The sequence below is a fragment of the Melozone crissalis genome, unplaced genomic scaffold (assembly GCF_028551555.1).
Source record: "Melozone crissalis strain CALT ecotype California unplaced genomic scaffold, PUWL_Pcris_2 ptg000004l_1, whole genome shotgun sequence".
NCBI lineage: Eukaryota > Metazoa > Chordata > Aves > Passeriformes > Passerellidae > Melozone > Melozone crissalis.
Window position 1 is genome coordinate 44,574,872 of NW_026535782.1, and position 18,676 is coordinate 44,593,547.

The 18,676-nt window shown below is 41.3% G+C and overlaps 2 protein-coding genes across 5 annotated transcripts in view; one reads left to right on the plus strand and one right to left on the minus strand.

The window, feature by feature from the left end:
* The window catches only part of SYN3 (synapsin III), a 184,029-nt gene that overhangs the window by 59,506 nt on the left and 105,847 nt on the right, over nt 1-18,676 (plus strand). The gene's annotated exons all lie outside the window — the stretch shown is intronic.
* Nucleotides 2,004-18,676, minus strand: part of TIMP3 (TIMP metallopeptidase inhibitor 3) — a 37,558-nt gene continuing 20,885 nt past the window's right edge. Inside the window, exons 2-6 of the mRNA XM_054280251.1 lie at nt 13,876-13,958; nt 7,788-7,899; nt 6,980-7,101; nt 4,340-6,354; nt 2,004-4,283 (exon numbers count right to left, since the gene is read on the minus strand). Coding sequence (XP_054136226.1) covers nt 6,157-6,354; nt 6,980-7,101; nt 7,788-7,899; nt 13,876-13,958 — 515 coding nt within the window. The 3' untranslated portion in view covers nt 2,004-4,283; nt 4,340-6,156. The remainder of the gene's footprint in view (nt 4,284-4,339; nt 6,355-6,979; nt 7,102-7,787; nt 7,900-13,875; nt 13,959-18,676) is intronic.

The following is an 18,676-nucleotide window of genomic DNA, read 5'->3' on the forward strand; positions in this document are numbered from 1 at the left end:
TTCCCAGGCTTGACTGTGAACCCAAGCAGCATTGCCAGCCTGAACATGAGGGTTGTTGAGATGTCAAACTCTAAGGCTCAAAAATATTCAATCCCATCTTTTCTCACACGCTTGTTGCAACTGTGGGCCAGCCACAACACAAAATAGGGTGTAGATACATGATCCTCTAGTTTCTTGTGAAAAATCCCACTGCTGCCTGCTAGGTACTCAAATATTTTGAAATGCCAGTCCTTTACCTCTCTGTTGCAGTACTCTCTCTACCATGGAAGTGCTGTGTAGACCATGGCACTTCCATGCTTCACAGGCGCATTGTGGAGGTAAGTACAGTCATGAAGTTATATTATCATTGAAGACATAAAGAAATGGATAGTCCTTGAACAATGTGACAGTGTTTTCCACATTTATAAGATAAGTAGTCACATAGCTGTTGCATTTAATTACTAATGATTTATGAAGACGGTTTTGTGATGTAAGTAATAGTTCAGGACGGTTGTGACTTGGACCACCATTTCAGGAACAGTATTTTTTGAAGACTTGATAAAGGTTATCATTGCAAATAAGTTAGCACTTTTAGCACATTTTTATTGTCAGGCTGATTCTTGGTTCCACAGATGTAGATATATTTGGTAGCAGCAAAGTAGATTGGTTTAGCACTGATCTTAATTTCACTTATTTTCCATCTTTGTAACTAATCACCTACTTGGAGATGCTATTACTTACTTCCAAAAGGGTACAGGAAGCCTTTTAAACTGTAGGTAATCTCATATGAATACAAACACTACTGCTGACATGCAAGCCTGAGTAATCTGGTTTAAATCAGTCACTTCCCAACAATTTACAGAGCAACAATCCACTTGGGCAAGTTCAGGTCAGCCCTTCCCAGGTGACGGGGGTGGTCTGCCTCACAGAATGAATCTTCACAAGTTATAAATATCTTTTCTGGGAGCATCTTCTCAGCATCCTGGGTTGTGAGTGTCTGAGAGGTCAAGTGCACCAAGCATGCTGCATTACAGTCATCACCAAACACCTGTGGAAGTTGCTTCTCCACTGTGCATCAGCTTCTCCATTTGTCAGATAGGAATATACTGATCCTCTTTTACCACTCTTTCTCTTCACTCTCCTGGAGGTATTTCCAAGCTGTACCAGTGAGCACTCATAAAACTCAGTGTGTTCCTTTGATGGGTCGCCCCCTGGAAGTGTTTATGGTTTCACCTCTCTGCAATGTGACACACTTTAAGCACTTAAATTCTCACATAGGAGACCCTCATCCTTCTATATCCAAAATTTTCCAGAGTCTACTTTCTAAACCTTTGGATTAAGCAGAGAACAGATTCAAAGACCTCTTCATTCCTTCATCTCTGTAGAGACTAGACTTTCCAAGAGTAAAAAGTGAGATATAGGAGGTTTCTAACAGTAGGTCCATTTTTGTGAGCATTTTAACTTATCTGAAAATGCTTTTTCTGAAGCTTCCTTCTCACGAGAACAGGGGACTTCAAATTAGCCTTAAACAGTAAGCCTAAAGAGAGGACACAAGATTCTGACATTTCACAGCAGAGAAGATGAACCTCTCTTCCCTTTGCCATGGGCACGCACCTTTCAGACCTCCCCATAATGTTCAGTTTTCTGGAAATAAGAGCAATCTGGTAAGTGTTCTTCCAAGGACCTACTGGTGCTACAGCCAGCCCTAATGAGTGCCTTGCTCTGTACTGACCTCCTATGGCCAATTAACAACTGGGAGTCATTAACTTCAAAATGGATTTTTCGCCTCTCCTGGGCTTATGACCACAATAACAATTCTTAGAGAGAACAAGCTCTTAAAAAGAGGGGGGGGTTCCTGAAGGGATCTTTGCCAAAGCACAAGAATTACCAGAGGTGGAATATCTCCTTTGGGACCAATAAAAGGGTATCAGGAAGGGGAAGGAAATTAAGAAATCCAGTTGCAAATCCATTTGTGTACATTTGAAGTCAACAAGAACTAATATAAGTGAAGCAGAGACAGAATGTCTGTGATAGAAATAAAACCACTTTACTGTTTAGAATAAAAGGACACTATAAAAAGTGAACATTATGCAACATTACCTTAAAAGACAATATACATTCACTGAATATAAAATTTATAAATAACATGGAGGAAATCTGTAAACAGTGCTAGAAAATTGAGCAACAAATACATTTCTTCTGGACAAGATTTTTCACATGGGTTTGTTTCTCTCCCCAAGTTTCCATGACTATCAGGAACAGCAGAGTGGCTCTATGAAGGAAGGACAGCGTCAGAGGGGAGGAGAAGCCAGTACAAGCAAAACAGCAGCAAATGTTTAGTGGGTTTTTTATGTTTTTTTCTCAAGACTGGTAGCCCCAGAAGTCACTTACTCTAAAAAAAACCAAAACTTTTTGCAGTTCCCTAAATTCTGTTCTGTCCTTTGAAGCTGTAAAGCACATTATAAGCGAGCAGTATTTTCAGAGACACCTGCAAGGATAGAAACTTGTTCTCATGGAGGCCTTTATTTCCAACAGTCTTTACTATAAAAACACAACAGTATGTTTCCCATCAGCATTTCACTGTGACAAGTATAAATGGGATACAATGATAGATTTATGTTTTAGAATAGTCCTACCTAAAGGGCCACGTAACTCTTCAAAACATGGGAAACTGAGACTTAAAAATGGCAAATTTTTTTCCCATACAGGGGAGGTAGAAGCCTCCCACAAGAGGACTTTATTTAAGAAACTCCATGCACAGATCTCCTCCTACTCTCTACCCTCTCCATTTTGGAAAAGGCAAATAGAATCTAACCTTTCCCAAACCTTCAATATCTATTTTTGTCATATTAAAGGGGAAAACACTCTACAGCAAGTAAGGGAAAAAATATGCATAAGAAACTGAACAGCTTCAGTCTAGATATTAGCTATGCACTTTTAAAAGTATTTTTAATAATGTTTGTGTGTCTAAAGCATGGTGGCAGGGACTGTGTGTGTAATCCTGGGCATCTCCATTGGCAGGCAGAAGTGACTTAGCAAGGCAGAAGAAAGGAGAGCTGACAGAAAGGAAGAAGTCTTTGAGTCCAATTTAGAGCCTCTTCAATCCATGTAATGGCTTCTACTTCAGAAGTGCCTTCAGGCAGGTCCTTAATGCAAGCACAAGCCCAAGAAATGCATGTCCCTGATAGCATCCACAGAAACAAAATAAAGAAGCTTCCCAAAAGAAATGTATTTTCATTGGATTCTTCCCCCTCCTTTTGGCTTCACATTTTGAAAAGCCTTAACAACTGTTTCTTTACACAGCAAGGGCAAAGATTTGCCACCAAACCTCTGCCCTTGCCAGTCCAGCTGTCTGCATCTCAGAAACATTTTACTGTCTGCAAAACAAAGTGGGAATATGCTTCACTTTCTGGTAATGCATCTGCTGTTTTGTTGTTTACAAAGCACATAGCTACATTATATCCTACGTAGGGACACAAGTCCTCATAGCATTAGAACGCAAATATTTTCACAATAATTTGAGTGCAATACTGTGATGTCTCAGCTAGCTAAATGAAATCAGTGACAGGTAAAATATGCAGAGCTGCAGTTTAATGAAAACTCAGATCAACACTTTACTGCATCAAGGGGCATTATTGTTTAGCCTTCCAAAGCTGTGAGAAGTGGCTGCAGCTCAAAGAGACACTGGCTTTGCCAAGTCACCTTGAGCTTGAGGAGGGCCACATCCTGCAATGCCGACTCCAAACAATGCAGACACTGAGGGCGGCTCCATTCTGCCCCCAGTGACCCTCACAGATTTTGTCAGCCATGCAAAAATCAAGCAGAGATTGTTCCACTGAGCCCAAAGCCCAAACCCATATTTTGCCAAAAGGAAGAATTTTCTGAACCACCACCTGGTCCTGTGACAGGTGTCATGAAGCACCCTACTCTCCCTCTCATCTCCAACCCATTATTTAGGAGTAGTCACAGGGAAGAGGACTTCTGAGAAATGTTCCAAATCTAAATCACAGGAAAATCCAATAGACTTTTAATGTGTTTTGTGCTGCATTGCCACTCAGAGCTGCTGGGAAAAAAAAATATATGTGGCAGACCTGGGCACTTCTTACAGCAATTCTGTGAAAATGCCCTTCAAAGTTCATGCTAAAAATGAAGCTTTTTGCTGCAACAAGTCATCCAGCAAATGGGGTGTTTCAGAGGGCATACATCTGGCAGAGCTCTGGTAGCACGCAAGGAACTTAAAAACACGTCAGGGCCCATCTCAGACACCCATTCTTTTCCATTTGGCAAAGTGGTTCTAAACAACTCTCCAGTAATTGAGGTCACTGATTGTAAAATGCTGTATTGCCCCAAGCTGGATCACTGCTACAACTTTTTCCTGCTCATGGCAGCTCTGCTTTATAAGTGGAATGAATGGAAGATATATCAAAACTTAAGATAAATAATCATAATAATACAAAAATGAAGTTAAGCACAATCTTCTCCCTGCCCAAGCCCTCCCCATCCAAAACTTAGGTCACCCATTTTGTCAGCACCCCTTCTTCACCATCATTAAAACTTAAAATACTTTTATTTTATAAGAAAAATTATATTATAGTTTTCTTAATAATAAAAAACCAAAATATAATGAAAAAAACTTCTCCAGTCAACAGCAAAGCACAAGACAGTAAGGCTTCTCCTCCCACATGACTGCAGGACATGGTATGAGCACATGCACAGGGCTATGCTTAACAGTGCCTAGGGGGAAACACAGCACTTGACACAGAAGGAATCCTCCGGGCAGCTGAAAATTTTATGATCCCAGACAACACTTATTAGAAGACCACTTTTCCTTGCCTAGCCCACACACACACTTCCTTTCACCATATAAACAAACGCAGCTATTGTAGCTGCAGGGGAGGAACCGTGGTGCAAGGAGTTACAGAGGAAACAATGACTGTAGCCACTACTGCAGATACACTGGAGCTTCAATATCTTAAAAGCGACTCACCAACTCGGAATGTCAATATTTCTGTCTTTAAAACACAATCAAACCATTCTTTTGTTTATAACACCAAAAAAATTCCACATCCTGTCAAAAATAGCTTATGTCATTATGTGTATATACATCTTAGTTCAGCAAAACACTATTTTGGCAATATTTTTTTTAATAATATGAGTTCTAGCAAGTCTCCCCTTTCCCTCTTGCAAATGATTGATTTACAGTTGTTATTGTTGCATCTGTTTGGTTTTAGGTGTTCACAAGCTGGTTTTCCTGTTGAAGCTAAGCTGCAAAAATTTCAGGGGCCAATGCTGCTCAAAACAGGATGGGACAACCCTTCTTACGCTCTGCTGTAGTTGCATTTACCTCCCTGAAAATAGGGGATGGGGTTTTTGTTTTTGAAACAACAACGACAACAAGAATACAAAATACTCTCTGTTGTTCTGGGAAAAGCCAGAACTTCAAATGTGCTGTTGCATTCACACTGTGACTGAATTAGCAAGGACAATCAGTCAACAATGTTTTTACCAGATGATGTGGTCAGACACACCAGGTAGTCTCCCATTGCTGGAGTCAATCACATTGCCAATCTCTCCTAGAGAGGAGGATTTCTTTTGGATGTCATTTTGTCCATAGTTTAGGCTGGGTTTCTTTTCATTTTCCTTCATTTGCCTGATTAATCTGATTAATGAAATCTGTTTCCCTTAAAATAGGTTTTTCTATGTATTTTCAGCACTTAGTGCGTGAGGAGGGGTGATGGGAAGCCAGCGCATAGAAGAATACAGTGCCTAATTGGCATAGTTTTTAGATTTTTGTTTTCCTAAAAAAATAGAGATTATATTGCTACAGCTAATGATACATGTAACAGAGCAAGAGCTCCATCTTTTTTTATTTTTTTCCTTTTTTTCCCCTCCCATTTTTCCCTCTGGTGTGCAAAAGTAAGCTCCCATATGTTGTCTGATCAGAATGAGTGGTATCAAAAAATGGAAAAGGTGATTAAAAATTCAGTAAGGTAGCACAGACTTTTTTCTTTCCTTTCCTTTTTTTTTCCTTTTCTTTTTTAAGTGTTCGAAGTGCTAGAATTTGCATGAAAATAGGCACTAATTTCATTGTCATCATCACGATCTGGTAAGAGTTAGTGTCCAAAGGAAGATCAGCCACAAGTAAGGGAGAGGGGAGATAAGAAAAGGGAAAGCTGCTCAGGGATCTGTGGCATTGATTATCGTTTTGTCTGGAGGTGCCCATCCTCTATACCAGCTGCAGTAGCCTTCCACCCTCTGGATGCAGGCATAGTGCTTTGCTTGATATCCCGAGTGGCCGAAGTTGGAGAGCATGTCTGTCCAAATGCACTCATTCTTGGAGGTGGCAAAGCAGGGCAAATAGTAGCAGGGCCTAATCTGCAATTGGAAAGAGAAATCGTGTAAGGCTACATGTAAAAACAACATTATATAATATGTCTTTTTAACAGAGACAAGTGATTCAAAATTCCACAGCCTCAAACCTTGCTTACTAATACAAAATTCAGCCTCAGTTCTGTAAGCACGTAAGCATGTGCTTAGCTGCACACACACAGCTAATTCTGTCGTCAAAAGGGCTTTTCAGGTGCAGAAAAGTTGAGCTTATGTCTATGTTTTTGCAGGCCTGACGCCACATGCAAAAGTCTTAGTTCCAGTGCCAGGCTGTGGGGTTTTAAGTACTCAAAATGTTTACACAGGAAAAAAGCTGGGCATATCTTGCCAAGCCTTTGGTACCTGATTTCATTCACCTGCAAATGATTCTGCATAGATTCTGAAAGTCTTCCCCAATCCCAATTAATTCCAACAGGGTATTAAGGACATAGACTCTGCATTTTTATTTGATTGTCTCTTCTCTGTCTCAACACTGAAAATGAACTTTACTTCTTCTCTGTAAAAATTGCTGTCCTCCATTTCTCTTCCTGGCTCTTCTCTGGCATCACTGAGTATTACCAGCCAGGAGAAACAGAGTTGTTGGGCTTGAATGCCACCCTAGAGCCACACCTACCTTGCAGCTACAGCCCAGGTGATAGCGGTGGTTCAGTCCTTTGCGCTGGGACAGAGTCAGCCGGTCCCATTTCTCATACCAGTTGCACAGGCCAGTGTAAACCTTCCCCTCATACACCCGGCCTTGAAAACAGACACATGGTCACAAGTTAGCACTTCTCAGCTCAAGCACTTCTCTCGTTTCCTGACATTGCTAATGCTCTCAATATGTTTGGCTTCAGCCACTGCTCAGCAAATGCTCTCTTTTTATTAACTGGTTCAGGAATCTCTGGCCAGCAAGATAACAGCGCTTCTGAAAGTCAGGAGTGTTGTGCCAGCTGAGAGCACCACCAGCAACATGCAGTTTAGTAATGCTCTCCAGCTCCTCTTAACAACAGAGCAAATTAACTGACACCTTCCCTAGAAACAAGACTTGGCAACTGACACATATCCATCCCCCTGCATCCCCCACCTCATTCTCCAGCTCATTCCAAAAACTACCTTCCATTATGACACAGCCCAGTAGCACCCAGTTCCCTGTAACAGACATGCCAGCTCAGGTATAAATTGAGAGCCATGAACTGTCATAAAATATACTTGTCACAGCATGTCTGGGTATAAGACACACTTTAGGAAAGAGAGGGACACCTAGAGAGTGAAGTGACTCTCAGAGTCACTCAGAGTAGAGTACTGAACACCAGAATACTGTTGGCCATCTTAACACTTAGGAAATTGTGTACAGAGCTATCTACACCACTGCCCGTGTCCTTAGCAGGTGTGTGGATAAAACAGAAGAGGTTTTGCTTATGGAGAAGTACAAGGTCCATTACCTGTAATCAGATATTGGTACTTGTTGACCTCCAGCTTGACTCCACAAAGACTCTCAGAGGCTTCTGTGTAGATGTACTGAACATGTGGCATTATCTGGAAGCCCCTGTACATCTAGAGAAAGAATAAAAAGTCATCTTCAGAGGACAAATTGCACTTAAGGTTCTTTACAATCTACATTCCTAGTTTTTCGTGGTAAGCAATAAATTTTCTGTTTTTTACAAGAGTGAAGGAATAATGACACTGGCTGGACTCATGGAAGTCTCCCTACCAGATCTGCTGGTAAAGCAGAAAAAACACCTGCTAATAAGCCATTGCAATTCAGCACAGGGACCAGTTTCTCCTATTCATGTTAGTTCCAGTGGCACTGACTGAACAAAGTGCCAATGCTGCAGGCTCTGCCAACATCCTGAACATTTTTTCCACCTTATAAAGGTCAAAATTAAGGAGAAATAAAATTAATTCAAGCTTGGAATCTTTCTCTCTATGTGATTTGAACAATTTCCTCCAAACTAAAGGGTTTTTCTTTTAAACAATTACCCTATTTTCCAGTGTTGTTGCTGTAAGAGTTTCAAACCTTGATCTAAGTCATCAAGCCAGACACCTCCTTCTCAAACGTGTAGCATGCGCAACTCCTGCTGACCTCAGCAAGGACTTACTGCTTCTCTAACTCAATGAATGCAGACATGGAATTCTACACCATCTTCTAAAATTAGTCCCATACTGATGGGCGCCATAAAGAAAATATCATGTATACATAATTCCTCTGCACTCCTCTTCCATCTTCATAATCTTTCTTCCAGCTCAGTTTAATCGAAACATGAGCCCACAGATACACTGGCAGTTGGATTCAGTCAGAAATTAGCACATGTCCCCATCTGACCTGGCCTTACTGCTGCAGTCTAGAGAAACTCATGTCCACCTGTTAGCAGCATAATGAAATCTTTGCATAGCAATGAAACAACCACTACACGTGTACATTGGACCCAATAAACATATCCTATTTTTGAAACACAGAGGACTATTTTCCCGAGAATTTAATCTTTAAATATTTTTTTTGTCTTTTCAAAGCTTTCAGTCACTCTTTTTTCCCTGCCAACTCCACAAATGGCCAATATTTAGAAGTTAAAGAAGAAATAATGCAAGTCAGAGAGAATCAGTTTCCTGGCATTTCCCAGCCTATCCTTTTCTCTCTCATCTTTACTGATAGACAGCATATTCAGTTTAGTAGTAAATATTAATTATTTAGGCAAAAGAGGATCAAAAAATCCCAAACAATCCCAGAGGCATAGATCCTTGCTGCTGTGCCACCTAAGCTGTAGTATTCTTCTCCAGGCTGCATCCTATTCCTTTAAGTCTCCTATTACTCCAGGGTATTTCACAATGCCCTTACCTCCTTTAAAAACAGCAAATCTTTTGCTTTGTGGAACAACTGTTAATTTAACAGACTTTATGCTAGGCCCAAATACTTAATATAAAACCATAAAAAATTACTACTAATTCTGCTATGCTGATAGGCCAAATTATCTTTGGAGCATCTATGGAATGTCAGCCAGGTAAGGTTTTTTTCTCCTTAGATTCCCCTAATCAGTATGATCTTGTAACAGTGTCACAACTCAGTAACAGCATTGCTGGGTGCAGTAAAAGACACACTAAAGAGTTTGTATTTTCCAGCCTTTCTTCTCTACCCAGCTAATATGCAAGCAAAGTACTTTTTTTTAATTAATCCTACTATACCAACAAAAACTCATAGATCATGCTTGAAATATGACATTGTATCCATAAGTGGCCAAAGTCTTTCAATGGAGATGGAAGAAGTGAACTTTACCTAATCTCTGCTTTATCCCTGCAATTTTCTTGGTATCAGATGACCTACTCAGATTTTCCAATCCAGTCAACAGAGCTGGAGATCTAGATTCTGGCACAAGCATCCTGTCTGTCCTTGGATGAGTTATTTAGCCCTCAGCACACTTTTGTTTCTTCCTTCCCAAGGGTACTGTGAGGAAAGGCACATAGAATAAAAGTCACGTGTCCAGACCCCTTTCTAGTGGGTGTCACACCAAGAAGCTCAGATAACAGTATCTAAGCAAATAAAACGAGCTAAGAGAACAGCTGGGGCTGCCCAGTCCCTCCAGGCAGTGCATTATCAACACTGCAGAGAGCTGCACACTGTGCATGGCAGTGCAAGGGATCGGTCACTCACAGTGCTGAGCTCATGTTGGGCTAATTAAGCATCTCTGTTATAAGGTCTACATGTGAGCAGGTACACTTGGAGCCCTTTCTTCCTGCTGCCCACAGGGCTATGAGCTACCCTAATCATTCCCCTGGGAAGCTGCTCAGGTCCTTCCTACAGGACTGTTAGTCATCACTTTTCACGTCTTCTAAGCTATCAAGCCCAACATTACTGCCTCGGAAGTAGCCAGTGATGCTGAACTGGGGCTTGTTTTTCAGCTCCTGGACCTAATTTCCTGTTCACATTACCATCAGGGCCACCACAGTCAGGGCTGCTAAAGAAAGCATGCTCAGCCTCCCAGAAAGCACTTCCACTCAGCCCTCAGTGGTCCAGTTTGATGGGAGCCACTGTCACGCTGACTGAACCCATGCTGGGGCAGTCAGGGCCTCCCACACCCTCTGACGACTGAATAAAATTCACCAGCAGGACCTTGGTTCTCAGGGAAGGAAAAAGAAAGTTTGGCTAGGGGGAATCTTCTACAGATGCCCACTATTCAATAAAACAATACCTTGAGCATTATTTTTGGATATACAAAATGTCTTGGAAGTGCTGTTAGACCAGTCAGAAGAAACTCACCCATAAAGCTAGCCTCTCTCCTAACTGCTACCCTCAGAGTTCTCCTGTCCCCACAAATGTGTATTTTTGGAAGCATAATAACAGGGAATAAAGTATTAGCAAGCATGACATGGTGATGTCTACTAGTGCTGCTCTATTTCCATCTGTGTCAGCATTCCCCTTAGGAGCCCCCATACTGCCTCAGAAATGCATAGGCAAATCCTGTGGTGGTTCCTGCTGCTTAAACGACTTCACCTGTAAAACTGTTCATGATGTTCCTCCCTCTATCCTTCCCCTGTGAGGTTGCACTAGATACCAAGAGCTGGGAGTCACACCTTGCCTAACCTTCAGCCACCTAAAATATAGGCAATTCACAGGAATTAGGCATCCTCTCTAGTCAAATGCCAAGAACAGATACCTCCAGAGCAACTCAGCCCATCCTAAAATAGCTGCCTACAACTTGTGGGCTGAATTACACTTTGGTGATTCCTCTCTCTACCCATTGACAATCAAGAGAGCAGGAAAGACTCAACACCTCATTTTAGTCTGTCTAAAATTAAACTAAATTAATCCTACCCCACTTCTTTCCTCTTGGGACTATCACATTTCCCCCCACAGACTCATTTTACAGATAAGCAACAAACCAAGGAAAGTCTCCTTGCTTCTGGCAGCCTGTGCAGGGTGCTGCCATGGTCAACCAGGACTGTTTGTGCTCATGGAGGAGAAATATCTTATCTCCTTGTTTCCTTTGCAGTTTCCTGAAATAGGCTTGGGCCGTTCTCAGAATGCACTGCAAGATCACAGAACGTGTAGGGGTTAGATCATTCCTGTGCAGATTTATGACATGTGATCTCAAAGTATTCTTATATTATTTGAGAAAGCAGTGGGGAGAGGCAGAGATTGCTTGGGAAAGCATAAGGCCTCTTCAGACAACAAACCTGAACTCTAGAAAGCCCAGCACTGTTCTGTCCCTGCGGGCTGACCTTGTGCTCCAGTCCAGGCCCCAAGTTGGTTTAGTTGTGAAATGCAGCAACGAGTTCAGGAATATCAGTGAGATCAAGAATCAAACCCACAAACTTCAAGGAGCCTGTGAAAGAACTACAGAGATGGTTTGTTGCCCTTTAAGGCTTTCAGTGCTTTCCACAGGCAATTCAGCACACACTGATAGACTAAATGGCCTGTTTATTTTTCACCTGCAGGTGCAGAAGGGTTTATGCAGACTGACATGTTAGTTTTATCTTCAGAGTTGTTCCCATACAGCTGTGCACAGCCATAGGCCTCCTTGGTTCTCTTTTCAGCAGGAGCACAGTTAGCTTTCATTGGAGTAAACAAGGGAAAAATTTGCTGTGTCACTGAGAACTCCCCCACTGTATGGATCTAAATCCCTCTTTATACTGAAGTCTCTAAGCTCAGCAGAAAGACAGCAGGGTTTCCAAAGAAGACAGTTGGTTTGTTTATGAAGAACTTTGTCCTCCAGACATTCCAGTCCTACTGAGCACTTTGCTTCAGGTTCCTTCCTGCCAAAGGTCACAGTTAAATGTCCAGTGCAACATCCCACCAGCTCACCATCTAAGCAGCAGACATAAGGGCAGTTTGATCAACACACGATTTCCTTTTTAAAATCCCTCTTGCTTTTGTTGGACACATAACTTCCTAAAAAACACTGTGTAAATGCTCCTGCAGAAAGGCCTCGTGCTGCAGAATAACCCAATGAAAACAGCTGGGACTTAATTAGAACAGGGGCACTGTTCTGAGTGGTAAATAGGGTAGTACCATCATTCTAGATGGTACTACCCTATTTCAAGGGACTACCATCATTTCAAGGGACTACCATCATTCTAGATCACAGTTCATGGTCATATGTTAGACAGAAAGCACCAAACTCTTGGCTGAGAAGGAGGAAAAGAAGTGGTACTGGGCAGACCAGGATGAAATCAGAAAGAGAAGCTGATGAAGCCACTGCAGCATGTGGACACTGAGTAGTTTTGTGAAGCAGGGTACACTTGCTGAGCTGGAGAGTGACAAAACTGGAGAAGAAAGGCAGAGTGCTGCAAGCTTGATGAAGCCAACAACAGCCATTAAAAAAAAAAAAAAAGCGGCAATATTGTCTCATTATTGCCAACACAACCAGTTGTTGGTTTGTTTGTTTGTTTGTTTTTTAAAAATATATACTTCCTTTGGAATCTTGCAGAGAAATTTTCAAGGTTTTTAAGGAAGTCAACAAGCCCAGCACCTCACGCCCTCTTATTCAAAGTGCAGGCATTCCACTCTTGTGGAAAGGCCGTGCTAGGACCAGATTTGGCTGCATGCATGGTTTTGCGACAGCTTATGAAACAGGCTTTGCGTCTCCTCCTCCCGGCTCTTGTGCTTAGCTATAAACTGCCTTATAAAGAGAGTTACTGTTACAAGGCAAGCAAGTGACTGGTTTTTTCTGAACCTTTACTTTGTCTAATATGTTTCAGATTTCTGCAGTCTCTGCCAAGCTTTTCCATTCCCTTTCTCTTTTTTTTTTCTTTTTTCCTAAAGACATAAACCAGTCTTATGACTGGAATGGCATTGCCAAGAAAAACAATCTAGGGCTGATTTTTAGCATTACATAACAAGGGGGCAGTTTAAGAAAAAAACCCAAGTCCAAAGCAGCAGGTTGAGTGCAGTTTGTGCAGCAAAGAATTAGAGCTCTGAAGAAAGAAACTAAAGAAATCGAGTAACTGGTGTAGTTGTGCCTCTTTTCATCTCTGAATCAATACTTCACAGCTCTTCTAAGCCGACAATATTTAAAAGCTACAATGCTCTGTTTAGCTTTATATAAAGACTTCACTATATGATTTTCATTTGTTTTGTACATGGAAAAAATGCTGTAATCCTAACTAGTGGTCACAAAGAAAGCAAGGAAAGAAGAGAAACGAGCACTCTCCCAAGGCTGGCAGACCCCCTACCATCATTTCCTTCTTGGATTTAATGAATGTGCTGCATGGAAAAGCTGGCATTTCCAGTCTAACACTGTACATGTTGAACACAAAACACTTCTTCAGTACCTAGAGAAGACCATCTGGCATCTTTTAGTACCAGAAATCTTAAAATAATGGGAGAATTCAGGTATTCAGCACTGTATGTCAGGAATGATCTCTTCCTGCTCCTTTCCCCTCTTCAGGCAAGTTTCTACCAATTGCTGGTTTCCTTCCCTTCTGTATGGCCCGGACAAAAAGTGGAGGTGCTGTTAAGTATGCAAAGTGTTTGTCATTATGTGTTAATTAGATTCCTTACCATATCTCCTAGCCCATGGGAAATGTCTGCAAACATACCTTCATCTGCTTGACCGTGTATCGCATTGTTCCAAAGGGTCCATCTTTCATGAGCTTCTTCCCCACCACTTTAGCTCGGATCACTGTCATAAGGGAGAGAAAAATAATGCAAATTATAGACAACTTTACACAGCATTTTTGCTATATCTTCCACTTAAAAAAAAAAAAAAAACCAAAAAAAAAAACCCACCAAAACCACAAATCTGTTTACATAAGTTATCTTGTAAAATAAACAAAAGTCCAGGTCAACCTTCCTCTCAATTTATTCTAAGTCTCACACATAGTGAAGGTATGTCAAACGGGATGGCAAAGCAGGTATTTATTTAGAGGAAATCCAGTTCTGTACAAAGAATAAGAACAAGTATTATTTGTGGTAAAGTCTCACAGAGCAGACTGTAGCTGGGACCAAGACAGATTAAAATCTTTGCACCAAGCAAAGTTTGTAGTGCCTTAACTCTCAACATACAGGATGATGTTCAATAGGATAGTACTTTTACTTTGTTCTTTGTGTGCCCACTGCAGCTTCTGTTTCCCAATAAACATGACAACTCAGTACAGGGCACTGGAATATCTCATATGTAGGATTTCATTACAACTGCCACCTCTGAGGGGCCACAAAACTAACAAATGCTCCCTTGAACAAACAGCTACTGTGCAAACTGGATTATTCAGCAACCACCAAGCGCCCAGTGAAAGCTGCCAGGCTAGCCAGAAGTCACCTGGAAGACAAACTAAAGCTGACCCATCAGATCTTATGTACATTGCACTGCATTTCCTCATGGATAGCAAGGGGCAGTGTGTGCTCTGTGGCACAGCTACTGCCAGTGTACCACAGATGCACTACAGCAATGTCAACTGAGCCCAACCCACCACAGATAAGCATTTTGAGGTCCCATAGATAAGGATTTTTTTTTTTTATCTAGTGGGAAGTTTACAGTCAGTGCTTAATGAAGGATTCTCTTGCTCATCCATTTCTGGGGCATTCCACACACACACAAAAGAAAATTTTAAAAACTGTTCTATCGATCCTCTTTGAAAAAGTTCTTCAACTACCTGCTCATCTCAGCAGAGGAGCAAAGCTCAGGGACAGGCAAGCATTATCCATTTTAATCTATCACAGAAAACCAAAACAAAATGCAGGGAGGCATAGAAATGAGCCAAAGAGGTGGAAGCAGGAAAATACAGTGAGTTATTTGCATTACAACACTATCTAACAGCAGCAACAAAGTTCTGGGATATGTTTTCCTGAATATAAAGGACATAAAACAAACATCTTGCTGCTTTTTAGTTTATTTAGGTTTCAAATCTGCAGAAGCCCACTGGAAGGAATGGGGGGAAAGAGAAGACTAAGGTTTTTTTCACTACCTAGGTCCAACTAAGGAGACAAAAAGCTTGTCCCAACTTTGGAATATTCAGAAGAAGAGATTTAAAGGAATAGATAGGTCTGGTTTTACACATCAGTTCCTGGACTTTGTTCCATGAGGGTGGTGTGAAATGAAGACAAATCCACTCTGCTCTGATTTATATCCTGTCCTTCAGCCAGACTTGTCAAAGAAATTTTAAACTAGGTAGGACAGTCTTGGCTTTGATTCAAAAAACCAACAAAACCTTCATTCACTAAGTGTAAAACTTCAATTTTTTTTAAACTTCTATTTCCCAATGGCAGTAAAAGCAATTTTATTGATTCTTCTATTTAACAAGCTGTTCCGACTTCAATTTACTCTCATCTTCAAATTTTAGTAGCCGTATTGAGCTGTGCACTTGAGGACTGCAAATATCTTTAAAGAACCAGCTTCCTCCACTTGCTGCCCCCAACCATCAGCAAAGCTGCAGAAACCAGACTGTCCAAGGGTCAGTGAGAAAGAACACAATTCCTTAAGGTTTTGCGAATTCCAGGACAGCTCACTAACACTGGAGTCTATAGAAGAGAGTGTCAAAAATCTTATCTTCATTTGCTGATACACTGAAATTGAAAAAGCTGGTGTTTGCCCAACTCATCTAACATGAACAAAAAAAATCTTATATCTTATTGACAATTATAAGAAATATACTAAAAGTCAGTATTACAAAATGTTAGGGTTTCCAAACCAGAACATAGTTAGCATATAAGATCACAAGCACATTCTCAGTTGCTGACAAAATACCTAAAAAACCATTTTCTTCATATGTTTCACTCCTAGCTTGTCAGTCTTTTGACTTCTAGTTAGGGTACCACAGCCATTTCAGACAGAAGCTTTGATTTATGGACTAACCAACAGCTTCACCAAATATTAAAAATAAATACCTCTACTAGGACATAAGAGCATTCTGATTTCAACTAATAATACCCTTGCAAACAAGTAGAAGGGCCTGCATTTTTCTGTTACTGTTCCCTAATAAAGTTGGAGAACCATCCTAGCAAATTCAACTAGAAAAGCCATGACAAACCTTAGTGTGAGCTATCACTTCAAGCCTTTTGTAAGAGGGTCAAGCCCTCTGTTTTTCAGAGAAGGTGCCTTTATCACTCCAATTGTAACATTTCTAGCTAAGTTTTCTTCACTGAAGAGCTAGAAATGAAAAAAAGAACCCACCCTGCACAATTTTTCCCATATTAAAGGAAAAAACAACCTGTTAGCCTAGTAGCAGAGGACATTCCAAGTCTATCACCTTTAATTTGTGTGGTTACATTCCCGTCCCTGAGGATGAGATGCCTCTGAGCCACTGGAGAGAAATGCTGGATGGACAGAACTGCTCAGAACTGCTCTTGCATGTGTAGCTTCAAGCCCCTAAGGCTCCACACACGAGAGCCACTTGTACACCCTGCTCAGAGCAGAGCTCCACAGCCCCGTGTTTCCCAGTCCCTATCTTTGCTCCTTCAAGCCACCACTCTCCAGGTATATGGCTGGGCCACTTTCACACCTGGATAGAAAATAAAGAACATTGCTCCTGACTGAGCAGGGGCCATGCCTACTTGCCAGAAAAACTTTCCACCCTCTGCAAATCATCTGAAATTTACAGCATTTCTGTTGCAAATTCAGTCCGTGTTAAGTTAATGAAGTCGACTGTTTACTGCTGCAGACTCCTACTTCTTGAGCAGAATGAGGCAAAAGGTGCTGTGACTGCTCTCCTGAGCTCCTCCCTTCTCCTTGAAGCTCTATTACAGTCCTGCTATTACTGATGGGAACTTTATCCCACACAAGTGGTCACCAAAATAGCCGCATATTTTTAAACCGCAATTCCTTTGAAGCACTGCCTATGAAAATACTCCAAGATGAATGTTTCTCAGTACTTTGGGGTTTCAGGTCAGGTCACTTTGTGGGACTGGAGCAGTTGGCAAGGTCTCATGAGTGATTTGTAATTATTTATGAAAAGCTAAATTAGACAAGGATATAAATCTTGGTAAGATAAGCATGGCAGCCATGCCATGATACAAAGAGGAGAAAACATATGTACTGCTTCTCAACATCTGACATGATTAAAAAATTGAGGGAGGAAACATCCCCTCATGAAAGGAAGGAAACCAGGCTTTTAGTTGATACTCTAAAAAAAATAATTAAAATAATAACCTGCTGTGTTTGAGTATTCAAGAAATGCATCTAAGAATGTATCACAAATTATTAGTGTATTTATCTCTTTTCCTTGGCTTTTTTGTGGGTTTTGTTTGCATTTTTAAAATGTAAACTAGCTTGGTAGTTAGGAAAACAGAGATGGCTCAGATTTGCCAGGACTAGTATAGTGCCAGCAGCTACTGGTTTGTGTTTCCCTGGCTTCTCCAGTGTGGTACAAACTGTCTGCAGGTGCAAGAACACTCATAAATACAGGCAAAAATCACCTACATCTTTTCCAAATGTTACTGGATGAGGTCCTATAAAGGCAGACAAATCAGAATGGGGACAAGAGAAGGTGACCTTTTATTTGCCCATATGCACACATATCTAACTCGAGTACTCTTTACCTTATCACTTACTCTGTGGCCATTTTCTCAAGGATTCAAGGGAGAATAGGCCTAAAGGCAAGGCATGAAGCAGAAGAGGACATTGACTTTACATCTGAGATGTCAGAAGGCATTCTTTGCACGAATCAAGGAGCAGAAAAACAGATTAAAACAGAGATTAAAACATGCATTCACCAAGCTGAGGAAAGAACACAGTGAAAAGACTTGTAGCTACCAAATAATTCCATCCAGGCACAGAGTAACTACTACATGTGTGGCAGCTCGTTTTCCCCACCGATATGCAACATCAAATGTCCTGGTTCAATTCAGCCCGTGTCCTTTATCGGGACCAGCCACTAGATGGTGACCCTGTCCCAAATCTTACCTTCCCCTGATGAGAGGGCAGCGGTACAGACCCGGCCTAACACCACCAATCCCAGCTGCTTGCTCAACTGCACCATGAGAACCAGATGCTTTCATGCAAGTGGGCTGGTTGTCATCCATAAACAGCATTTTAAATGGAGGCACACCCTTCAGAGACCAGGATTTGCTCCAAACCCATTTCCCTTGTGACCAATTACCATGAACAGCTCAGGAGGGTAACAACTGCTACACTTCTCATTATTGTTTCAAGGATTTATTTTATTGGTGTGCAATATAAGTAATTTTAAGTGAGAGCTTTGGCTGAAATGCATGCTCATTGCACTTAAGTGAGTGAAGGATGTGGAGGACTTGTTGTTTACTAATGGAGACACATGGGACAAGTTATTCTCCCAGGCTATTCTCTGACATAGTGGCTAAATTAAATATATAGGGAGCAGCAACATGACTGGGAGGCTGAAGAGAAGCTCCTTCTGTCCTAAGGCCACTGACTACACCAACACTTAA